Source organism: Mesoplodon densirostris, chromosome 18, assembly GCF_025265405.1.
Source record: "Mesoplodon densirostris isolate mMesDen1 chromosome 18, mMesDen1 primary haplotype, whole genome shotgun sequence".
Lineage (NCBI taxonomy): Eukaryota > Metazoa > Chordata > Mammalia > Artiodactyla > Ziphiidae > Mesoplodon > Mesoplodon densirostris.
The window spans coordinates 40443848-40469840 of NC_082678.1; the positions used below are offsets into that span (position 1 = coordinate 40443848).

At 47.5% G+C, this 25993-nt stretch overlaps 1 protein-coding gene across 2 annotated transcripts in view; it reads right to left on the bottom strand.

Annotated features, from left to right (window-relative positions):
* DNAH9 (dynein axonemal heavy chain 9) overlaps positions 1–25993 on the bottom strand; it is a 314223-nt gene that overhangs the window by 13936 nt on the left and 274294 nt on the right. For both annotated transcript variants that reach the window (XM_060082642.1, XM_060082641.1), the window contains exons 60-66: positions 24813–25006; positions 22520–22668; positions 12663–12790; positions 9908–10135; positions 5382–5573; positions 4033–4224; positions 2034–2204 (exon numbers count right to left, since the gene is read on the bottom strand). In XM_060082642.1, coding sequence (XP_059938625.1) covers positions 2034–2204; positions 4033–4224; positions 5382–5573; positions 9908–10135; positions 12663–12790; positions 22520–22668; positions 24813–25006 — 1254 coding nt within the window. The remainder of the gene's footprint in view (positions 1–2033; positions 2205–4032; positions 4225–5381; positions 5574–9907; positions 10136–12662; positions 12791–22519; positions 22669–24812; positions 25007–25993) is intronic.

Genomic DNA, 25993 nt, shown 5'->3' on the forward strand with positions numbered 1-25993 from the left:
AAGTCCCTCAGCTTGCCTTTTGCACCTAATAATATATCTTGAACACATTCCCTTGTTAGTACTGATGGATTTACCTTGTTTTTTTTAACAGTATATATTATTTCACTGTTTTGGCATAGCATAATTTATTGAGTCATCCCCCTATTAATGGTATTTGGTCTGTTTATCATTCCTACTACTATAAACAATCCTGCAATAAAGAAATATATCATAACATCTGTGCCTTTTTGAGTGTTTCCACTGGTTGAATTCCTAGGAATAGAATTATGAGTAAAATATATGAACATTTTAAACTTTAGTAGCTATTGTCAAATTGCTCTACAATTTAAGCCTCTACTAACAGAGATGGGAGTACATCTTTCTTATGTTTTCATCACTGGATATCCTCACGTTTAAAAAATTTTACCATTGTGTGAAAAATAATATTTCACTTAACTCCATTTAGTTATGAGTGATGTTGAGAATATTTTACTATTTTTCTTGGCCATTTGTATTATTATGTGAATTTCTTTTGTGTCCTTTTCCCCTTTCCCCTCTTCTTCTCTCTCCTTCTTTTTCCTCCATGGGTAATAACTGTATATTAGTGAAATCTGCCCACTTCCCGGTATCTGTGTTGCAATTGGGTTCTCCTAGTTTGGCAAGTGATTGTACTTCATTCATCTGTGACACACACACACACACACACACACACACACACACACACACACCATTTCTTGAAGTGGTTAAAAGAAGGGGATAAGAAAATGACAAGAACTAGAAGCTTCCTTTAATGCTGCCCAAAGAATCCTAAGCCTATTACTCACATAGTCCCAGCCTTTTCATTTTTAAGCTAGGAACATTTTTGATACGAGGTGGTTTGGATTCTGGGCAACATAAACTTTCTTATCTTCCTTTTGTTCTCAAATTATATCCTATGCATCAAAGAGTAAAACAGGTTGAGTAGTGGGGTTTAGAGCAGCTTTCTCAAAGTAGGCTCACCTGCATCACAATCGCTGGGCTGCAAGTTCCTGGGCCTAACCCCAGCCCCCAGAATCGGATGCTCCCTAGCTCACTCTGAGGCATATTAAAATTTGAGACTCATTTTAATGACATCACTCCATACCTTTAAACAAACATCCAGCTCCTTTACTATCAGTCAGTTTGTTTTCCTAAAATCAATCCCTGAAGGCTAAAAGTTCGATAATTCTCCAGGTTTCTTAATCCTTAATCTTCCAGGTATGTTTCCTTGTAACAAAGGAACCTCTAACTAAAGGAATCCGGGTAGTGCTCTGGAGGGGAGGTGGGGTGAAGCAGACGCATCTGTGGGAAACTGAACTGCCTTGTCTTAGGAGAGCATCACAGAGAAGGCTCACGTTGGGCCCCTTCCTTTTCTGCCCTCTGCTGCGCCCTCACCAGGAACAGAGCTCCCAGGTTGCCTCTGGTCACCCTACACCCACACGGCACCCTCCCCTGCCTTTCCACCCAACAATTCCCCTGCACCTTCCTGAAGTTTCGGGAAGTCCTGTGCTTAGTAGCACTAGCTGTGCGTTAGGAGACTCGGGGACTAACTGTCCTTCCCACAAAGAGACCGCATTTTCCTCTTAAAGAGGAGCGAGTTCGTCCACACGAGCGTCTAGTTGGCGGAGGGAGGGTGGGGTGTCTAGGGACAGCTCCCCACCCGTAACTACTTAGTTTGGGAAAGGAACCATGAGGTCCGTTTCGAGGTTCCCAAACCACGATTGTTCAGCTCTGCCCTTTCTTCACTTTGGCAGACAAACGGAATAAAACCTGCCTGTGAGGGAACGAGCGAAGCACTGCCACACCCAGCGGCTGGGACGTCCTACCACCACGTACCCCGAGGGCCCGTCTGGTCACGTGACTGCGGCGGGTCCCTCGGAAGCGAAGGATTGGCGCGGCGAGGCTGGACCAGCCATGCGCGGGGAAGACGCACGCCGAGCAGTCTGCGCTGTGGAGCCCAACGCGGCCGTCGGGAGAAAGGGCGACCTCGGCAGTCCTGGGCTCCCCAGAATATCTCGGGCAACCCCTCCATATACCTTTTCTTCTCTTGCGGCCCCCGCTCCATCTCTGGCCTGGCTGTCCCGGGGCTGCAGCTCCAGCACCGTGCGAAAGAGCTTCTCCGAAGTCTGGGTCAGGAAGCCGATCTCCGCGTTCGGATGGAGGCCGTAGAGATGCGGCGACTCTGGGGGCAGCTCGGCGTCGATGTACTAAAAAGTCAAGGGCAAGCTCACTTGAAAACCAACGAGACGTGTCTCCCATCTCCCACCTGACTAGTCCTCTGCAGGGCAGTCAGTGGTCCGGGGCAGGCCTCAGACGCCGGGGCCCCTCTGGCCCTCCAGGTGGACGCCACTCACCGATGCTGGCCGACCTCAGCGTGCTGCCCACCTGTTAGGGCACATCCTTACACCGTCCGTTTGTGTATGCCCGGCTGGTTTTCCAGAACCTCCACATTCATGAGCTCATTCTTTTGGGGGAAGCTTAGCTGACTATCCAACTCCAATCTCAGCCCCTCCCACGGCACCCTGACCTACACCTGTCCCTCCACACACAAGGAGGACTTTTCAGAGTCCCTCAGAGATACTTTTCCTGCCTGGGAATTTTACCCAGCCCTCCCCGCTTAATTTCCTTTTCTCTCCCCTCTGTTTATTTAAATCAGGAATGATAAACCTGAATGCAAACATGGGACCATGTATGCAAAATAAATGTGTGACTCCTGGTGTGGGATGAAGTGAGCTTTGCTTCTGGCAGAAAGCATTCGAATTAAAAACATTTAAAACAATGTGAATCCAAACACCACATCTCTGTGGTCAGTTGTGGTGGGCCATAGGCTGCCATCCCTAAAAAATCCTCCCCAGCATGTAAAGCTCACTTCCTTCTCCAAATGTTTCTGAGCACTCTGTGCCAATTCTCTCCATTACAGTGAAAAAATATCCCTCAAGTTTAGCTTTGATGATTTCTTGGTGTTAGTAACATCTAGTCTAAGTAAAAGATGGCTCATTCCTTAAAGGCAAATTTGCGTGTTTATTTTTGCATTTCTTCCAGCACCCAGCACACTCCTGGTCTCCTGGTAAGCCCTATAAGCGTCTACTGACAGATTAAAGGGAGGTATGGAGAAAGGGGAACTCTACCGAAGTCATCTGGAAAGTGTTATCATTGCCCATCACCTGCATTTGTTCCACAGACAGTAGGGGGCGCTCTTGCACAACTTTCTTGGCTAAAGCCTTCAAAGCGTTTATTTAAAAAATTCTTTTATTTACTTTCAAGAGAATTATTGTTCTTAATTTCTTCTCATAGGCCTAGTTTTTCTGGATCAAATAACTTTTATGGCTTACCTTCTTAAATTTTAGGAATTAAAAATTTGTTTAAAGCTTGTAGTTAATGTTCCTATGACCAGTATTTCCCTGAAGTTTGGTATTCAAGAGTTCTTTTAGGGATGTTCAAAAATGAAGCAACAAAAAAGGTTTTTTTGTTTGAATTCCTTTTTAATACATTTTCATGGTAGGGTAAATAGGCAAAGATGCACACCTTAAAAATAGCTGAAGTAATAGTAAAATGAAAACCCAAAGTGAGAGTATGAAAAAACTCCATGAGGATGTTTTCTTGGTATGTGTATGTGTGTCTGTGTTCACAGCAACCAACAGAGAATGGGAGGGGTGAGTGATCTGCCCACAAGACCATGTCCCTCTGAAGATACTGAGAACCACTAATATAATCTTTACCAAAAGCTGGCTAAGTTCTTACCTGAATTTTTGCTCCTAATGGTTGTGTCAATATCCTGAATGAAAACAATCAGATAAATGCCCGAGATGTTGTTTGTAGAAAAGAGCACCAAATAGAATTATCGAGCTAAACATCAAGAATAAAAAGATCTCTAAAAGTTCAACTTTATCACTAATTTGAGGCTAGAAATCCTATAGTAGCTCTTACATTGAACAGGCTGAGCGCCACGCTGATGTGACCTCGGCTCTTTAAGCTGGGCTTCCCCGGCCCTGCATGCGCATCTCCAGTCCTTCGGGGAGAGACCCAGGTCCCTACCTGGTGGTAAGCATTGTAGTCCATGTTGCCTGGGAGGGGGAACCCTGGGGCCAGGGACAGCTCTCCTTCCAGCATTTCTGGTTTGATGAATTCCTCCAGGTAGGTCCTGCAGAGTCTCCTGTCCCACTCATCAGTGATATGGCCTCCGTACATGATCTCACCAAAGAGGTAGCGCAAGTCATCATAGGGGACCTGAGAGACGGGAAGGAAAGGAAGATCTCCACGCAGGCCCTGGGATGGCCCATTGTGTGGACAGAGGGTGAGCCACAAGATAGGGTGGTTCTTGAGATTAGGAACAGCGTCTTATTCATCCAAGCTCCCCTGGTGCCCAGTGGGGTTGGGCACACGTGGGAGCTCATTAAACGCTGGAGGAATTACATCAAAGAGTGAGAGGAGGAGGTAAGACACCGGCACTCTTGCACACATGCCTTCCTTCTTTCAGTCATTAACTGTGGCAGTGAAGTCAGTCTCTACCTATGGGTCCTTTAATCACGCCAGTGTCGAACGGAGGAAAGCGAGGGCATGGGTACTTTTCCCATTTCCTGCCATTAATTAGCATATTAATTAATCATCTCCTTGGAAAGTTCAAAGTGAATGAAATACAGCACACAAGTTCATGGGTGTTAGAGACAGGGGTGGAAGCCACCTGGAGAAAGCCACGTGGCCGCGGCAGGTGAAGGGTTGGTGTGCTGTGTGGTGGGCTTCCCAGGACCCTGGAACCGGAGGCAGAGGCACTGCTTCTGGGCTGGCTTCATTGTCCCCCAAAGGATGCTGTGTTTGGTCCATGAACCAGAAGAGCCTTATGGCGTACACATCCCCTTAACTGGAAGAGCGTGGATTGTTAGTGTGTTTTGTAGGATGGAGACATCAGACAGAGGAGGAAGGAGGCGAGGTGTAGCCAGAGTTTAGCTTCTTTAACTTCCGCAAGACCGTGCTTACGCAAGGAGCTGCGAGCACCACGAGAAGGTCTGCCTTGGCGAGTTAAATTGGGAGTTTGTATCAGGTGAGTGTGGGGTCCCTCCCTGCTGATCACCGACCCCGGCAACGCTGGGAGCGCACAGGGTGGTCTGGGGGGCCCTGAGACTGACACCAGTGGGTGGCTCACACCAGGCGTGAGGCACTAACGGGGCTTCCTGAGCTTTCTTGCCGCCCCCCCCAACCGTGGTACTCACTCCTCAGCCTCACACTGGCCCTGGGGTTGCCCCTGTGGTAAACTTGCACCTGCTCACTCCCCTTGGGGAGGGTGTAGACCTGCCCCGGTGAGCACGCCCCTTTCTGGCCGTGCTGATGCCACATCATCCTTCTCAGAGGTGCCCTCCCGAGCCACTCTGCGCCGCCGGAAACTTTACCTTCACGTTGGCCTCCAGGAAGTTGTAGAGCACGTTCACAGAGATGGTGAGGTCCCCAGTGTTGAAGGGGTAGGAGCGATTCCACCCCTGGGGCCCAAACTTTCTTCTTTCTGCCACCACGGCATGAAAGTAACAAAGGGCGAAGAGGATGCTCTTAAACTCTGTCTCCCGGGAACACAACTCCAGGGTGTCCTGAAAGGAAATGTTGCTCGGTGTTAGCACAGGGCAGGCCATGGTGTGGGTTAGGATGGCAGGGCTGCTGTGTTCCCGTGAGGGTCTGAGCTCCAGCAGGACCGTGGGTTGCTCTGTGGACAGGCATGGAATCGCGTTTGAGGGGACCTTGCAGAGGGGCTGGGTTTTAGTCTAGAGTCAGAGATAAGGTTTAGATTCAGCTTATAACGGGGTTTGGTTTACAGTTCAGTTTCACACACATGGATGTGCTAATGAGGTTCCCAAGCACAGCTAACGGAAAAAGGGGTAGTGGCCAGGGGAGCATTGTGTTTGTCCTGTTGATGGCACTTTGCGCTGGGAGGTGGGAGGGGACTCCCATAGCATCACCTCTGACTTCCCTCCTTCCTGCCATGTTTTTCTCACCCATCATGGAATCTTAGTAGGTGTAATTACTGCCTGTGTGACTGAAGAATCCACGGCTCATCTGCTGGGGGAGCTGCGGGTAGTGGGGCGGGGGTGGGAGTCGGAGCCACAAGAGGCTGAGGGGTGCCGTGCCCTGCCCTTCCCATGCTAATGTCTCCTCTGAAGCAGAGCAGGGGCGATCAGACATGTGGCTGCAGAAGCAAGACCTTCTAGGGGTACCGACTGCAAAGCATAAGGCGGGAGAGACGGCGTGGCTCATGAAGAGAGGATGAAAGACGGGACAGATGGAAGAAAAGAGGAGCAAGAGAGAGTCCAGAGGGAGTCAGTGGAATTGCGCTTAGATTTTAAGGGGGATGGTGATGATGATGGGGAGGGGAAAACCTGCATTTTGAAGGGCCATTAGGACAAGAGCCCTGGATTCTTTGGAATTAAGCACGTCCTCTGAGTGAGCTCCTCTCTGTTCAGGAAGGAGCAAGATGTGGCAGGTAGAGCCCACGAGAGGCACTTTGAAAGCTCACACGAACTGGACTGAGCTCAGCCTTGGCGTTTCTTCTAAGAAGTGGCCCTTAGACGTCGCTTACCTGGGGGAGGAGGAGCGGAGGAGGCGGGAGAAGTTAAGCTTCTGGTAGGTCTGATTTTTTCCATGGAGAACCCCTGACGCAGTCTCCCTGTCTTTCTGGATATGTGGGGGTCACTCTGGTGCCTTGGTTGGGTACCATACTTGCCTTGAAGGTATGGGTGTGAAAGGTCAGAGGTGGGACAGAGGGCAAAGGCGCTGCCTCGAGCAAGCAAGAACGTAATAGCTGCTTTTTGGGCAGCGCTGCTCTCTGCAGACATGTAGGGTGTTTCCTGTGTTACCTCTGACATGTGGAAAATCGAGTCCTGCTGAAAAACGCCTTTAAGCAGACAGACAAGAAGCCACACTTGCTGAAGCTGGTTGACAGTGTATACTCACATGAAGGTCAGAGAGAAATAATCACCCCCGAATGGCACAGGGGTCAGGGAAGCAGTGATAAAAAGAGCTCAGTTCTGCAGTTTGTCCCATAACTGGTTGGACTAGGGCTCTGAAGGCACAGAGTGAATCATAAGGCATATAAACCAGGCTACTGTTCCAGGGCACTTGTAAATGCAGAAGGAAACATTTAAAACTCTTGTGAACAATGAATCCACTCATAAATCTATCCCTCTTCCTCAGAATGAGTTACTGAAGAGGGCTCTAAGTGGCCCAAACACCAACTGTCGTGGAAGGGACGTTCCAGGAAAAGCCAGCCTCTCTTGGGATGTATTTCCCAGTTGCTTGATGACCAAGACTGTCAGACTAGACTAGGCTTGCAGGGGGTTTAGCCCAAGGATGAGGGCCCATGGGGAGCCTGAGCAGATGAAGCCGGGTATAGCTGTAGATGATGATACCCCACCCCGAGGCAGAGTTTTATAATATTAATTATTAGAAGCTATTCCATGTGAAGCAGCTGCCGCTCCCTTCCCTGGCTCTGCCCAAGACCCTCAAGGCAGGAGAGCTGGGGGTTCCCTACCACTGTACCCTTCACCAGAGCAGGCTAACTGCACCCTAATGTCTTCCTCCCTCCCCAACTTTTTAAAAAAATTATGGTAAAATATACATATCTTAAAAGTTACCATCTTAACCTTTCTTAAGCCTGCAATGCAGTGGCATTATTACATGCATTCACGTTGCTGTGCTACTCAATGCCTTTTTTTTTTTTTTTCCTTTTCTCTGGTGAGTAGCAGCTGAAAAGATTCTTCCACTGAATTGTATTGAGACATGATTCACATACCACACAGTTTCATCTAGTTAAGGTATACACTTCCATGGTTTTAGCATATTCACAGGGCTGTGTGATCATCACCACAGTCTAGTTTTAGACTAGTTAATCACCCTGAGAAGAAACCACATACACATTCATTGTCACTCTCCACTCCCCCACATTCCCAGCCCCGGGCCATCCCTAATCTGCTTTCTGTCTCTACAGATCTGCCTATTCTGGACATTCCAGATAAATAGGGTCATACAATATGAGAACTTTTGTGTCTGGCTGCTTTCATTTATTTAGCATAATGTTTTCAAGGTTTACCCATGTTATAGCATGTACCAGTGCCTTGTTTTTATTGCCAGATACCGTTCCAGTGTATGGATTCACCATCTTTTGTTTATCCACCCATCAGTTGAGCTATAGTCCCAATGCCTTTTCAGGGCAAAAATGTCTTTGCTTGGAACCAACTACAACCTCCTGTAAAGAAGTCTGTAGATTTCAAAGTTAAGAATGTCTAGTTGCCCTACATGGAATATAAAATCTAGAAAACTGAGAAGCTTTGACCTCTGGTACAGAGCACCGAGAAGTCAAGACCTATTTAGGAAAAAATACAAAAGGAGAAAAGGAAATGCCCCGGACAAAAAAGCACCTTGCCTTCTGTACCATGTTGCAGTGGGAAGGTATTTTGTAGGAAAAATGGTAAGCTAAAATATCTGAGATCTCCTGGTAATGTTCCCCTGCTCTCTACTCCAGGTTATGTGGGAGTTTTGGAGCTGGGTTGGAAAGGTGAGTGCAAGAGGAGGGGGCTGGATAAGTTTCGCTTCTCAGATCCCGGGGAAGCTTCCCTGCAAGTTGGCCTTTGGGCTGCTGCTACGAGGGTATCAGACAGTCAGTGAAATCTCCCGAGACTCGGCTGACACGTGGTCTTCATCTCATGTTAATGTCAATCCCAAAGGGCTGCTGCTCCTGCTGCTTTACGCTGGACTCACCAGAATGGCTGTCCTGCTGGACGGCCTGTTTCAGCCGACCTAGATGACCTATCTGGGGCTTGCGGTGAGCTTGAGCATGGGTTCCGTGAAGCTAGAGACCCCCTGGTGTTACGACAGGATGATGTCGGGGAGGACCCATCCTAGAACCCCGCCCTTGGACTCCACCAAGGCCAGAGTGGGAGATGGACGTTAGGTGGGCCCTGTGGCCCCCATCCTCCTGGTGTTCACACCTTTGCATACTCCCTCTCCCAGAAGGGTGGGACTCCCCAAAGAAGAAGCGACCAGAAAGGATGCCTTCCTGAGAAGATGCAAGAGGCCTGAGCTGCAGACTTGGCAAGCGCTACTTTATATACGGGTATATAAAGCGGTACTTTATATACCCATGGGCCTGGCCTTGGCTTTAAATAAATACTCCATTACATGAGTCTTGGAGTTCCCAGTAACAGAGATTCCAGTCATGTAGTAGCCCGCGTTTGAACCCTATGCCTGGATAGTCCAAGTCTCACTAGCACAGTGTTCTCCAAGTCGACTGTTGGATAGAATCCCCTGGAGGGGTAGTTAGTGCCCAGAGGCCTGGGCCCCACCCCAGAGTGTCTGATTCACTTGGTCTAGGGTGGAGCCTGAGAATTTGCATTCCTATCAAGTGCCCAGGTGATGCTGATGTTGCTGGTCTGGAGGCCATGCTTTATGAGTCTAACACACGGTTACATTCTAGTCCAGATCCCCACCATCTGCTGCCTGGATTATCTGAACCCTTGATACTCAAGATGCATGCAGACGTCATCTGAACAAGAGCGTCAGCCCCCTGCTTGAAGACGGTGTGTTTAGCTAATAAGTGTGTGACCAGTGCACCATATCAATTAGATTTACAGCACTCTGTCCTTCTCCATCTTGGAGTACTCAGTTAGCCTGTAGATGTGCAGAAAGCTCCCCTACACCTCTTGCCAAAGAAACACCCTAAGCTTGGCTCCCCCAAGGTATATCTGGGAATTGAGAGCTGCACTCGGCGGGCACTGGCTGGAGGTCACTTGCAGAGGGGACACATTTCGCCCATGCCGGGCACTGCTCCAGTCGGTCCCCCACCCCATCCCAGCTGTGTGCCACTCTCCCACTCGGGGAATCTGCTCTTTGTGAGGCGGGGCACTCTTCTCCCCTCCCTCCCAGGGCCCCCTACCTGAGTGAAGTTGTCCAGGGCCTTGTGCAGGTTGGCGTGCATGCCCGTGGGAGGCTCGTTGGTGATCTTAACGGAGTTCTCCAGGATGCCCTGGGGGATGATGTGGCCCTCAGTGGAGGGCGCGGGCTCCGCACTGATGAAGACCCTGAACTCTGGGTGGCTGTTCTCACTGTGCTCCTCCAGCTTCTTCTCCAGGGTACTGAGCCACTTGGCCACCAGGTGGATGTTCTGGTGGGAAGGAAGGACCCCTTGATTACAGGCATCTGCTTAAACAATTATCAGGAAGGCGGCTTGAGGAGGGACCTGGCCTTACTTTCAAACAAATCACATCTCAGCATGAGTCTTGGGGTTCCCAGTAATGGGGACCCCTTGTATCCTGCAATTCAATCCTTTCCCTTGGTGTCCTACGTCTCTCTAGCACAAGGATCTCAAACTTGACCAGGCATCGGGATCCCCTGGAGGGCTTGCTGAAACAAAGATTCTCGGGCCTCATCCCAGAGTGGTTGATGCAGGTGGTCCAGGGTAGGGCCTGAAGGCTCGCATTTCTAACAGGTTCTTGGGTGATGCCGCAGCTGCTGCTGGTCTGGGGGCCACACTTCAAGGGTCTAATGTGTGGTTACATTCCAAATCCAGATCCCCATATCTGACACCTGGATTTTTTTGAGCCTTTGATCAAAAGTGGGGCCCATGGATCAGCAATGTTGGCCTTACCTGGAAGCCAGTTAGAAATGCAGACTCAGACTTACCGAATTAGTGGATTTTAATAAGATCCTCCAGTGATTTGTATGCATGTTAAGACTTGAAAAGCACTGATTTAAACTTCTAGCTAGCTTTCCTTCCTCCCCTGCCCCTCTCGAAACCATTCAGCTAATTGTTGCCAAACTTATCTTCCTAAACCACACTGAGACAGTGCTGCTCCCAGACAGAGAAAGCCCCTACTACAAGCCCAAGCTCCTCTGTCTGGTCTTTGAGCCCTTCTCCTCCCCCAACAAAATCCCTGTCTGTCTGTCTGTGTAAAACGACATTTATTTCTTAGCACTACCTTGCAGCATGCACTTTTCACTCTAGCAAGGATAGTCACTTTGCTTCATTGCAATCAGTTTCATTATGATGGATAGATAAAAGCTCCTTGATACATATTTGAGGAAGCCTGCTTGCAGAGAGCCTTAAATACACAGATTGGCACAGAGCACAGTGCTTGGGCCACAGCAATCTGGTCTCTGAGTGCTACTTTCTCTTCTATGAAAAGAGAAATAACAATAATATTTTCCATACTTACTTCCCAGGGTTGCTGCAAAAAACCAAAGGTAATGGATTTGAAAGGGCTTTGTATACTGTGAAATGCTATGCAGGAGTTCGTAGCGATTGCTGAAATGAAACTCTGTTAAATGAAAGCATTCAGTTGTCATCACTCTGTGGGAGCCGGAGAGTTTGCTGGCTGCCTGGAGAGCCAGGGCTCCATGAGCCAGGCAGCACCACTGGCCGGCAGTGAGAAACTCTGCCACTGCTTCAGGAATGCCAGCGTCTGAGTTTCACCCTGGAGGTCTCTCAGAAACCACATTAGGGCAGCCGGTAGGTAGCAGGGGGAGGAAACGCTCTCTGCTCACCGTCTGGGGGGCTGGGTTCCTGAAGGTGCTAGTGCCCAGAAGGGGGTCTCTTTGGCAAATGAGCCTGAGACAGTTGGGGAGGTCACACCCTCCCAGCACCGAGCTGATCTAGTGGGAAGAAGCAGGAACCCCACTGTCATTCTCTTTTCTCCTTAGATTCCCACTGTTTCTGGAAAAGCGTCCCAGGGAATAGCAGATCCCTCTGCTGCTAGGCTCCAAATAAATAATGGGATAATTAAGGATGAAAACCCAACAGCAAGAAGTGTACAGTGAGTCATCAGGAGACAGAGGAAGTTCTCGGTAATCAAAGCCAGATGGGAGGTGAGGGACTGGCTTTTCCATGTGTCCTTCCTTCACTGATTTCTTCATTGATTCTTTTACCCCACGGGCTTTGGTTGAGAGTCTACTGTGTTCACGGTGGTGTGCTGGGTGCCAAAGGTAAATAAGGAATGTCTCTTTCCCCAAGAAAATGCAGTGAAGGACACAGCCACAGCGTAAGTGGTTTCCACGTAGCCATGGGTGCCCTCACAGAGGTGGCTGCGGAAGAAGAGAGGAGTCAGCCACTCGCTCCGCGCCCCGCAGCCCCAGGATCCATGCAAGCTGCGGAAACGGGAACAAGAGGACAGGCCGTGATTCGGGAGGGGCAGCCTTTACTTCTTGTACATGTTTAGTAAAACATGTACAAGAAGTGCTGTAGGTATTCCTACAATGGTAGGTGTTCCAGATTCCCGACCCCAGCATGAACTCTCAGTGAAGAGACTCAGCCCTGGTTACACGTGTGATGCTCTAGTCACGCATGTAATGAAGAGCCTGTAACACGTGACACGTGGAAAGGCAGAGCAGAGCAGTGCTCCATGGAATGCCTGGGAAGAGGTCAGCAGCCTCCAGGTGAACGGCGGCCTCCTGAGCACGCAGTGCCGCGAGAACAGGCCTGCTTCTGGACGGGGCGCCATTGAAACCAGAGAGAGTGGGGGAGGAGCGAGAGTACTGAGGTGGGGCGCTGAGGAGCAGAACACACGGGGCAGGACTGCAGGGAGAAGACTGGGAAGTCAGGGACGAGGGCACGGAAGGAAAGGCAGCCCAGGGGCTGCGGGCGTCGACCCAGGGACGGGGTCAAGAGTGACCCCAGCAGGGCAGAGGGGGCGTACCTGCAAAAGAACCCAGTGGCCTTTCTTGGCAGCCAGGTCCAGCACAGCCTCAGCCACTACCTCCTGTCCTTGGCCCAAAGACACGTTGTGAAAGTTCCGGTTGTTGAAGGTGTATCCGAGTTTTTTACCTAAAAGGGGCAGGGAGTGGTCATTATTGCCTCTAATGCCATTGAGTGTTCACGAGGAAACGCACACCTCCATGCGGCTCCCCCATCGCAGGCTGCGGGAAGCCGTGCAGCCCGACCTCACACACGGACCCTCTTCCTTCACGGCGCGGGGTGGGGGGGCGGTGGTTGCTGCATCTTCCAGCTTTTTGTTCCCAAAGAGAAGGAAGCACTTGTCTCGACAAAATGCTTCACCCCTCCCTCCTCACTTAATCCCTGCCAACTAAAAACTGGCGCTTGCCATCTGCCTGTACAAGGATTAAGTCACTAGCTACTGTAGCCGATGACCTTCAACACCCTATGAAAGGAGCTCACGGTGGAGACCAGGAATGAGGCCCTCTGTGCTCTGGGAAGAACTGGCAGAACAGGTCTTCAGACAGTTAGGAATTCTCAGGAGAAGATTTTATGAGTCCAGTTCTTACGTGTCCTCACATCTAGAAAAGCACTCCAGTCCTTCATGGTGACGTCTGCTCTTCTGCAAACACGTGTGCCTGACTGCGTGCCCCCCTCATCAAAACCACACGCACACTGACCTCCAAGTTGCTGTCTCCCAGGCTACAGTCCTCATTTTGCCCCCGAGAAAACTTAACTCACGACTCTCATGTCGTGCTTTTTTTTCAGTTGACATCCCCAAGAGTGGGCACACGTGCCGCTGCCCTTCTGTGCAGCCTCCACCTGAAGAGCAGGCATTGGGCCGCCATCCTAGAGAGTGAAAGGCTCGAAGAGTAGCAAGCGTGTGGGCGTGGCCAGGTCTAACGTGCTTTGTCCCCGGAATATATTAATAATAATATATATTTTCCCTGGAAGCTTACTGCGAGGCGAGGCCAAGAGGACCAGGACTCGGGTAGTTGGGCTTCCTGGACTTTACGCCATATGAACCTCCTCCCTGTTATTCCCACCACAAAGAACCTTGTCATTTTGCATGAATGAGAGTGAAGAGAGGCAAGAGGCCAGCCAAGAAGGGGCTTGGCTGCGTAGGTGTGAATGCTTGTATCTCATTGTCGGGAATGGAGTAAGGGAACGGCCATGCAAATGCACGTGTCACAGCTGGGTCACTGGAGCAAGGCGGATGCTCAAGAGTTGCTCTGCAAGCCCAAGAAAGACTTCTCACAAAGAAATAAGCTTAATATAGGCAGCCAGTTCTGCTTGGACACCAGCTATTCACCCAACCCAATAAAGTTTGGAGGGCTTCCCTGGTGGCGCAGTGGTTGAGAATCTGCCTGCCGATGAAGGGGACACAGGTTCGAGCCCCGGTCTGGGAAGATCCCACATGCCGCGGAGCAACTAGGCCCGTGAGCCACAACTACTGAGCCTGAGCGTCTGGAGCCTGTGCTCCGCAACAAGAGAGGCCACGACAGTGAGAGGCCCGCGCACCGCGGTGAAGAGTGGCCCCCACTTGCCACAACTAGAGGAAGCCCTCACACAGAAACGAAGACCCAACACAGCCAAAAATAAATAAATAAATAAAATTTAAAAAAATAATTAAAAATTTAGAGAAATTACATAATATTCTTTAGACAAAAGGATCAAAAAATGTGTAATACCATGAAGGAATTGTCAATCAATTTTTCTAAGAAGGTGAGGTGCACAAGAGAAAAGAGGAGAAATTTAAAAGAGAAAAAGAATAAAAGTCTGTACTTAGCAAATTTAGTTTCAGGGGAACTAAAACTGAAGTTGCAGTTTGATACTTGTGCAAGAAAATTTAAAGAACACTGTCAATATTGGATGTGTCTTTAAAGCACTAAAACAAAACTATAGTGTGTTCTTTAACTGTACGAGACCAAACAAGATGATGACTTTTTGTAGTGAGGAATAGTTATTACAGATTCAACTGAGATGAACCCAAGAAATACCCTTATTAAACTCTATAAATCCTAGCTGGCAATAGATTTGATGTCAGCTTTAGAGCCAAGAATATGAACAACTTATTCCAGAGAAAAAGAACAGGATAAAGATGCTGGGATTATTAGATAGCCTCAGTGACATTTCTGCTCACAAAGACCCTACTTTTCTTTGTTCACAGACAAAGGGTACAGGAAAAGAGGGCTTAGCTAAAGATTAGTTCGAATTCCATGTGCTACGGCTTCCAGGCCCCCAGCCCCCTGCCTTCAGCTCCTCTTTCCCTTTCGGATCTTCCTTCCAGCGCCCCGTATGGTGGTGTCACCAGGAGCCGGCCACACTGTGAACCTCCCTGAGCATCTTGGTGGCCGTTCCTCCACGAGCTCCAGTCTGAGGACATTACAGCGTCCGTGGCTCTCCGCCTAGCTCCACATACCCCTGCAGCTGGGAGGAAGGGGAACATCCTTCTAGCCTTGTCTTATTACTTGCAGGCTATTTCTTCTCCACTCTTGTATGAAAAACCTTTCATGTGCTCTCTTTCGTTTTTTAAATTTAATTTAATATTTATTTATTTTAACATCTTTATTGGAGTATAATTGCTTTACAATGGTGTGTTAGTTTCTGCTTTATAACAAAGTGAATCAGTTATACATATACATCTGTTCCCATATCTCTTCCCTCTTGCGTCCCCCTCCCTCCCACCCTCCCTATCCCACCCCTCCAGGCGGTCACAAAGCACCGAGCTGATCTCCCTGTGCTATGCGGCTACTTCCCACTAGCTATCTGTTTTGTGTGTGTGTGTGTGTGTGTGTGTGTGTGTGTGTGTGGGCCTCTCACTGCTGTGGCCTCTCCCGTTGCGGAGCACAGGCTCCGGACACGCAGGCTCAGCGGCCATGGCTCACGGGCCCAGCCGCTCGCGGCACATGGGATCCTCCCGGACCGGGGCACGAACCTGTGTCCCCTGCATCAGCAGGCGGACTCTCAACCACTGCACCACCAGGGAAGCCCTAGCTGTCTGTTTTACGTCTGGTCGTGTATACATGTCCATGCCTCTCTCTCACTTTGTCACAGCTTCCCCCGCCCCATATCCTCAAGTCCATGCTCTAGTAGGTCTGTGTCTTTATTCCCATCTTGCCCCTAGGTTCTTCATGACCTTTTTTTTTCCCTTAGATTCCATATATATGTGTTAGCATATGGTGAGACATCATCTCACACCGGTCAGAATGGCCATCATCAAAAAATCTACAAACAATAAATGCTGGAGAGGGTGTGGAGAAAAGGGAACCCTCCTGCACTGTTGGTGGGAATGTGAATTGGAACAGCCACTATGGAGAACAGTATGGAGGTTCCTTAAAAAACTAAAAATAGAACTACCATACAACCCAGCAATCCCACTACTGGGCATGTACCCTGAGAAAACCATAATTCAAAAAGAGACATGTACCAAAATGTTCATTGCAGCTCTATGTACAATAGCCAGGACATGGAAGCAACCTAAGTGTCCATCAACAGATGAATGGATAAAGAAGATGTGGCACATATATACAATGGAATATTACTCAGCCATAAAAAGAAATGAAATTGAGTTATTTGTAGTGAGGTGGATGGACCCAGAGTCTGTCATACGGAGTGAAGTAAGTCAGAAAGAGAAAAACAAATACCGTATACTAACACATGTGCTCTCTTCTAAAGCACATGCTACTGGCTACATTGCCTACTAACTTTTATGTTTTCTGCCTTCTATCAACTTCCCAGAGAGAGTCACTTTTATTAGGGGTTTTGGAACTTGGTTTAAAATATTCCATATTTTCTGTCTCATCATTATCTTGGTGAGCTTTAATGCCACTATGGATGACTCAGCCAACACCCAGCCTCATGCTTCCTCATCTTCAAAGAATTTCTTTCCATTTCTGTTTCCCATTCCCAGTGGCTGTACCGAGGCCTTGATTATCCCTGCAAACTCTCCCACATCTGGCACATCATTCTTTCATATATACTCACAACTCTAACTTCCTACTGTCCAGACTGCTCATTCTCTTACTCCTCCTCGCATATTATTCTATGTCAGCAAAACGAGTCCATTGGCTCCTCTGTTTTTTCTAACCTTCATCTTTACCTCCCTCTTATTTTAAGATGGACCCAATAATCCTTCATTTGAGCCATGATCTTATAAAATTCTTCACTCCATTGCCCATTCTATGTCTGCATCCCCCAACTTTTGTAAAACCACAACCCTGGACAAGTCTATGAGTGAATACAAGAGAAAAAATAACACACTGAGTGAATTGGTGCCACCACAAGCTGATGATTCTGTCTTGTGAGAGTGTCTGGTAATCTTTCACGTCCAGAAGTTGGCTACGTTGTCCACTCCCCTCTTCCTTTAAACTTCCTAATGGCTGCCCCGCTTCTTATGCTCAGCACTTTGCTTCACTCTCTACTGCTCCCTCTGCCCGACAAAACATCTGCCATCTGGTAGAACACCTTCCATTTACTGCCATTGTATCTGCCTCTGCGCACATCCCTGTTCCATCCCCATCCCTGCACAGCCCCTTCTCAGTGGAAGAGGTGTCCCCCATCCCCAGCACATGAACAGATGGATGAGTGTCCCTCCACACAGAAACTACACTCTGCCAGTCTGGAAGCTGCTCTGTAAAGACTGTACTTGCTCCATCCTAGCCAACTTCAACTGACGCTTAAGAAAAAGAGAATGGAGTCAGGAACAATGAAAAAGAGGCTCTAAGCAAAGTGTTGATAATCTAGCTGCAAAGACACCGAATTGAAAACTGTTTCTTTGAACACATCTGGTAGCAGGTTGACAAAAATCTAAAGGAACTCCTCCTCTGACCAGCACATTGGAAAGAGGAAGAGGAGGCAGTGGAAAGCCAAAGTGGTAGATAAACGGAAGCATTTTGTCAATGCCAGGTAATTGGACAAAGGAGGATGGAGACCAAGCAAGATCATGCAAGAGTCAAGTCAAAGAAGGACCAGAGAAGGTGCCTTGTAAGGGTGGAAAGGGGACGTCCTCTGTTGGGAGGGCCGAGGACGATACTGTGCTTTGAAAGGATGTGACAAAAGGATGTAAAGGAAGGAGCAAACCGAGCTGCCTCAAAGAATAGACGCATCATCATCGTCATTTTAATGCCGTACAATGCTACTGTACTTTTAATGTTTCAAAGCCTTTTCACATCTGAGATTTCATTCTTATCTTCACAGGAACCCTGGGAGGAAGGTATTAGGGGGTGATTGGAAACGATGGGTGATTGCTTTTAGATGAAGGAAAAGCAAAAATAATCGTGCAAATAAGGAAGTGTGGCTCATTGAGGAAGAAGGTGATGAGAAGAGAGAGAAGGTAAAGGATTAATCTGCGAAGGCAAGAAGGAATGCTGTGCGGGTGGGTGGAAGTGGGTTCATGTTAAAACATAGGCCAAGGAAAGTGGATGGAATTCTGTCCTCCTCCTCCTTCAAAACTGTGAGGAAGGAAAATCTTAGAGGAGACTAAGAGGCACAAAACTGCCAGAAAAGCTTAGATTCTTTAAAAAAAATTTTTTAATTAAAAAATGTTTATTTTATATTGGAGTATAGTTGATTTACAATGTTGTGTTAGTTTCAGGTGTACAGCAAAGTGATTCAGTTATACATATACATATACCTATTCTTTTTCAGATTCTTAGAAAAGCACAGATTCTTAACCAAGTGTCAATGGATGAGCTTCAGAAGCTTAGAGAACTCCCAAAATCATATACAGAATTTTGTCTGTCTGTGGGTTCATGCATTTCGGGAGGAGGGCTGGAGTGAGGATGGGGGAACAAAATCTTTCATCTGCCAAGCTTTGTCTGCGTCTACATGGGGTAAAACAGTGTCTGATGGAGTCTGATGCACAGACTCTGCCCAAGCACAGAGACAGTAAGCTTCCTGAATAAGCGGGGGCCTAGGGTACATAGGGGAAAGTGAGTCAGTTATGTGGATTCCAAACCTGAGAATGAGTCCATCAGGCAGAATGATTAGATCCAAGATGTGGAGCACACGATGTCACCAGAGTATATGTTCTAAATGGGTGCCTGAGAAAACGAATCAAACCATCCAGAACGCAGAGGGGGAGGAAGAGAGAGAGAAAGAGGCACAGGTGCCCAGGTAATCTCTAGCTGATGAACAGCAATATTGCCTCTGGTCGGGAAATATGCGTTAAGATGAAGCAAAGGGCAGGGCTGAGGTGATTTATTCAGAGACAAATAACCAATACGGTTCAGGTACAGGTCAGCTTGCGTGAAATGACAGAAAGCTTCAAACTACATGATGGAATAATAGCTGGGGGTCAATTGGCAAAGAATAGTAGGAAATTGCTCATAAACAGGGTATATGAAAGCTTCCGAAAAGGAAAATACTGAATAAAAATGAGGAGACTAGATTTGTCATTATGAAAGGAATAAAACCTCCATGGGACAGAAGGAATACAGAATCTATGAAAAAGTGAAAGTCAGGAATAACATAGCAATAACAACAGTTCTTACGCTCATTTATTCACTCGTTTGTTAATTCATTCAACTAATATTTACTGAGTACCTCTCTGTGCTAGTTACGCTTTTAGGCACTGGTAAGAAAATGACGAGCAAGATGACACGGTCCTTGACCCCTAGGGTCTTAGTGACATGCAGGTAGGCAAACGTAAGTTAAAATTGTAAAAGAAGGGTCTAATTAGAATTGTATTAAATGCTCGGAAGCAAATATATGTATAAGGGGGAACCAAATGGTCTTGTGCAGAGGTCAGGAGAAGCTGATCCCTGCAGGATTGGCAGGCATTGGACTGAAGAGCTGGGGAGAAGTATTTCAGGTAAAAGGAATTGCTTGAGAAAACACCCTGGGCCAGGAGAGCTCATGATGGAGAACCTAAAAGAGCCATGTGGCCGGAGAAGTGTGAGTTTGAGGGAATGTAAGATCCAAGGCTGGACAGAAAGGCCAGGCCATGCAGGTCACAGAGACCATGTTTATAGTACTGGACATTACCTTGAGAACAGTGGGGAACCACGAGAGCGATTTAAGAGGGAGAATGATAACAATCAGATCTGAGATTCAGCAAGATGAGTCTGGCCGTAAGAGCAGCAAAAATTGCAGGTTGGGGAGGAGAACCGGCATAACTTAGGAGGCTATTGTGATAGTCCAGTGAGAGATGTGGTGACTCAGAGGAGGGAGACACAATGAAACAATTAGACTCATTTGAAACACATTTAGAAGGTAGAAGCAATAGGACTAGATGTGGTAGGTAGTGGAGGAGTGGTCTAGGGTGACTGATTCCCAGGTTTCCGGCATGAGCAACTTGCTGAATGGTGGTGATATTTACTAAAAATGATAGAATAAAATTTCCAGAGATAAAGAGAGGTGTGACTCTCCCACTTGAAAAGGCAGGCTGAGTGCTGAGCAGGTGAATGAAAAACACCCACACCTAACTCAGCTCATGAAATTTCAGAACACAAGGTAGAAAGATGATCCTAAAGTTTCCAGGGAATAAAAGTAGGTCACCAACAAAGAAACAAGGGAAGAATAGCACCCTACTAGCATATGGCCTCATATGAATAAAACTGAATTCTAGGAGACAACTGAGCAGTGTGGACACATTCTGAGTAAAAATCATTTTGGACCTTAATAGCAGAACTATTAAAAGAGTATGTGGGCAAAACTGAAGTCTTTTTAGACACCAAAAGATTCAGAAATTTTACTTCCCGTGATTTTTTTCCTGATGACTTATGCTACCAAATCTAGGATGAAGCCAATTGGTTGGCAGTAATGGGATCTAAATTCCTATTTTTCATACCAGGGAATAAATAGATACTGAAACTTGATAAATTCAGAAATAATGATATAAATTATTAGTAGGAAATAGAGAAACAATTGTCAGAAGGAATAAATTCAGAAATAGGCAAAACCCCAGTGTCTGGGAAGGTGGACTGGGTGTGGGAAGGGCTGGAGCTGAGAACTATTGCTTTTCGTTTTAAATTCTTTATTACAGGTATTTAAAAAATATGTTACTTGAACTTTTTAGGAGATTACAAAAATATACATTAAATTAGTGAATAAGATAATTCTCTTCTTTATACAGAACTCATCTATTCTTTAGAGCCAAACACCAGGCTCTAGATCTACACCAGGTGTAGATTCCTTTCATGGAGGTGTATTACCTGGTCTAGATTCTCATCCATAAAGACTTGGCTCTGTAAAAACCTGCTGAGTCCTTATTTAACTTTGCAACATGTGTAGTTTTGCTAGCTGTTTTTTTCCCCTTGGCCACGCCACGAGGCTTGAAGGATCTTAGTTCCCTGACCAGGGATTGAACCCGGGGCCATGGCAGTGAAAGTGTGGAGTCCTAACCACGGGACTGCCAGGGAACTCCCTAGTTTTGCTAGTTTTATAGTTTTGATTAGTCATCCATTTGCTCATCCCTTTATTTAAGATATATTTTTAAAATGTATTTATTTTCTTTTATTTATTTATTTTTGCCTGCATTGGGTCTTCGTTGCTGTGCACGGGCTTTCTCTAGTTGCACAAGCTGGGGCTACTCTTTGTTGCGGTGCACGGGTTTCTCATTGCGGTGGCTTCTCTTGCTGTGGAGCACGGGCTCTAGGCACACAGGCTTCAGTAGTTGTGGCACGTGGGCTCAGTAGTTGTGGCCTGTGGGCTCTAGAGTGCAGGCTCAGTAGTTGTGGCACATGGGCTTAGTTGCTCTGTGGCATGTGGGATCTTCCCAGACCAGGGATGGAACCCGTGTCCCCTGCATTGGCAGGCGGATTCTTAACCACTGCGCCACCAGGGAAGTCCTATTTAATGTATACTGAGTGCCTAGCACGTGAAAATACAGAGATAGGAACTTGAATACTACCTTGAAAAGGACATCTATTCCCAGAGCACTCACTCTCACATGAAGATACCGTAGTAGTCACTAGACGATTACAATGTGATATATAGACAGAAGGGTGCTCTAAGAGCACATGGGGAGGGGTACCTAGCACCTTGGAAATCAAGTAGGGCTTCCTGGAGGTGGTGACATTGAAACTGCTATCTGAAGGATGAGTAGAAGGTAGCCTGGTGAAGGGGATGCCAGAGGGGGAACAGAATGTTTGGGAGAATGGAATGGCTTCCATGTAGAGTGAAAAAGAGGGGAGTAGGGAAATGTAGGCAGAACAAGGAGTGCCCAAAGATGCCCATGTTCTAAATCCTGGAATCTGTGAATATATGTGACTTTACAGGCAAAAGAGACTCTGCAGATGTGGTTAAAGACCTCCAGATGGGGAGACTATCCTGGGTTATCTGAGTGGGCCTGATATAGTCATAGGGGTCCTTATGAGGGAAAGGGGGAGAGAGTAAGCCCCATGTATGACTTCTGACCTCCAGAACTGTAAAATAATAGTTAGTGTTATTTTAAGCCTCTAAGTTTGTGATAATTTGTTATAGCAGCAATAGGAAACTAATAATGGAAAATAGGCTGGAGAGATAGGGAGGGACTGGAGGACGAAGCTCCCTGTAAGCCACGTTAAGGTGTTTGGACCTCATCCTGAGGGCACTAGGAGCCTGTAAAAGGACTGTACTTGTTTTTCAGAATAACTGCTCCAGCCACAGGAAGGGGAATGGGTGGGTGGGTGGTGGGACAAGGTCTCCTCATGAACCTGCTACCTTACATCCCAGAGCAGTCCTCCCTCTGTTCATGATCCCCTGGGGTTGGTTCAGCAATTACCCTGATTTCTGTAGGGTTAGCAAATATCAAGCATTGCAAAATGAACCTTGAATCAGGAAAAGAGAAGCTGACAGACGCAGAGTGACAGTGCATGGGGCTGGTGCAGGCTTGGCTCCATAATGAGGTTTTCTTACCTTGATTTTCCACATCCTTCAGTGGGTCCACCCCTGGAGACAGGATAAAAAACATGGGAGTGGCTGGTCCCAATTCTTCAAAAGAGGCTGCAAAGTCCAGTGCTCTTCCCACCACATATTTGCTTCCTAACTTCTCCTCAATAAAATCTCTGCCAGGAATAAAAGAAGGTCCATGTGTGTATATCAGTCACAGAATAATAACATTTGAGCAACAGAGGTCTATAGAAATGGAAGGGTGTGCTCAAGATCATGGCTTGGCAATTACAGAGCCAGGACCAACGCCAAGCACTACTTACTGATTAAGTCGACACTTACAACCTTTGCTGCTGGGTGTGCACCTGCTCACCTGGATCAGGGCTCCTTCTGGATCCCCATCCAGCCAGGCCACCACTGACTCCTCTGTGGAGCTGGGATGTCCTGTCACATCACCACCACCCATCAGAAGCCTGCCAGGAGCAACGCCTTCCGGAAGCTTGCAGGCAGCTAAACCCTCCATACATTGTATCCCTGGGATCCTCCGTCCCTATCCATGATTTAAGGCCCTCCAGGCTTCTAGTCCCTCACGTTCTATCATTCTCTGTGTTGCCTTTCACCTTACTCCACTTATCAATGTTCCTTTTCCTATGTCCCATTTCGGGCTAAACAAAACCTTGCAGTTGTAACCACTTTCTGACAATCCGGCCTAACTCTTGGCCTTAAAAGCTCCCGCAAGGACACTATTTTCCCTGTACCCTTCTCAGCTGGGCGCATTCTCAGTACTGGGAGCTGGGATCACGGTCCTGCTCACGGATGACCATTACTTCTGAACCCTTTCTTTCCCACTCGTGTGGCTCCACTGAGGCTCGTTTGCCCTGACTGTACCACCACAACCCCTGCACAGCAATGTCGTCCACTGCTCCTTTGGTTCCTTTACTCATTCACTCATCACTTGGACTTTGGCTCATGGACTGTCTCTCCACCAGCCTGAGTGACATAAGCATCCATGTGGACAATCCTCCAGATTCTTAACAATCTTCAATTCCTCCCCATGTCAGCCACCTGATTCCGAGGCCACATCCTCATCCTTGTGGTCACTTGGGAACTTTTTCTATGTCTGAAACCATAAATGGAAACGTCTCACTCTCTGACCAAAGCTTTCCATCCTTACAGGTCTTTTAGTAATTTATCCTTAGTTAACTTATTCTTTACCTGTATTGGTACCACAAATGCAGGATTTTCAGTATCTTGGCCTCCCTGGTGGTTTTTTTTTCTTTCTTTTTTTATCATCCCCTTATTCTTGTCACTACAAGTCTTGTTCAATCCAGTGTAGGCTCCATGGCCTGTAACTTCCTCTTTTCTTTTTTTTTAAAAAACAACTTTCTTGAGGTACAATCGACATACCATAAAATTCACCAATTTTTAGTATACTATTCAATAATGTTTAATAAATTCACGGAATTGTAATCTTCATGATAATCCAGTTTTAGAACACTTTAAGCCTGCAATAAGATTCTCCTGCCTATTTAGAGAATTCCTATTCCTACCCTCCAGCGCCAGGCAGCTGCTAATTCACCATCTCTGTAGGTTGCACGGCCTGTGACTTCTAATCATTCTCTGCCAGTACCACACACTGCCCTTCCCTAACTCTTATTCCACCAGGGATCCATGCTCTGAATCTACCCTAGGGCTGTTGGATGCAGCTATAGAAAATCATCCAGTGGTGAAGGCTGGCGCCCCTACAAATGCAGGATTTCACTAGGTGGGCCCTCAATGCCGCTTGGAATTCTTTGTTTCCCTGGTCAGCCGTCTCCCATTTTTTCACGGATCCTATTTCAGATCTTTTGCACATTCCCCAAATCTCCAACCCTGCCACCTCCCCTTTCACACAAACGCAGCGAGATCTTGCTTCCTACTCCTCAGAGGGAATGGAAGTCATGAGACAAAACCTTGCTCAATTTCCTGCCATGCTTTTACCACCTCTGCTACAGTCACACCCACCTCTCTCTGTCTTTTGTAAAGAAAGGGGTGTTCTTCCCGCCAAGGATGATCTTTCCATCTGTCCTCTGGATCTCACATCTCCTGCCACATTAGATGTGATCCGCCTCCTTCCCCAGTGCTAATATTGATGAGCACCTCTTCCCAAATGGTCCACTTAGATTAATTAAGACAATACATGGCAAACACAGAGCAACGGGCCTCATGGGATTTTGGTTGTTGGTACAAAGGCTCCCATCACGATAAACTTGTGGCCTTTGTGCTCAGCCCTGCTGGTCTGGCCACACCCATCCTGGCTTCGCCACCACTCTGTCCCTACCTCATGGCATAGGTCATCCGGTCAGGCCGCATGGCTCTTATCATGCAGAGGCGCTGCAGGCCTGTCTTGTTCTTCCACTCCTGGGGGAAATTCTCCTTCTCAGGACATTCTGATTCGACAAACTTTTTCCAGCCCTTGGCGGATCCCTCAACGTCCCGATCCAGATTATAGAATTCTTCCATTGATGAAAGTGCCTGAAAAATTTCAGGGAATCTTGCTCTGAAATGCAGTTTCTCCAGAAAGCTGTCATCTTCATTGTGCTGGGGGTTGGCGGGAGGCAAGGTGGTATTATAGACATAATTCTCTCTCATTTATACTCTTTTCTGGAGTCTTGAATCTTCCCCCCCGGTAAACTCAAGGTAGAGGAAGGATTTTGATTAGCTTACCGTCAGCAAACTGTTCCAATAATATGCAAGGTTTGGGAAATGATTAGCTGTGGAGACTGAGCAGCACCTCCCTTGAGGGTACTGCATGGGAAGAGGGACAAGAAGGGATGCTGTGATTTTTCTGGTCACAGAGCCCGGACACTTGAAGTCAGTGACTCTTCTCTTTCATTCCCATACTCTCTCTGCCAGCAACACCTGTCAATTCCTCTCTCAAAATGTCTCTAGAAACACTGACTTTGTGTTAATGCCAACTCTAACATTTCTCTGTGTCACCTGCTTCCCTAAGCATTAAACCCCAAGGCATAACATGTGAATCAAATCTCTTCATTTAGGGCTTCCCCCCAATCCATCCAGCTAACCAGGTGGCCCATTTCCTCCCTCCTCTGTCCACACACATCTGCCCTCAGCCCTGGAACTGTGCCAGATGACCTCCCAACTTGGTGCCTTGTTCACACTAGTTTCACCACGGGAGTGGTCCTGTTCTCTTCTCCACCAAATTCCACTCCTTTCCTTTCTTGCACTGGTCACGATTGTTTGTCAAGGTTCTACAAGTTGTTAAAGTCCAGTTCAAAATCAGTCACGTCCACCTCTCTAACCTAGAACGCACAGCCCTCCTACCCTTCTTTTGTGGACCACTTGGAGCTACTCACAGAGTTGGTACCTTTAATATAGGATGTGTGACTGCTGGTCACCTTAAAGCCTTACCCCTCCCTCTTCCTCTTCTGCTCCACTCCAGGACAAGCTGACAGGTAAGCCTGGGTGCTCCCTCCTTTGGTGCCGAAGGGACATTGTATC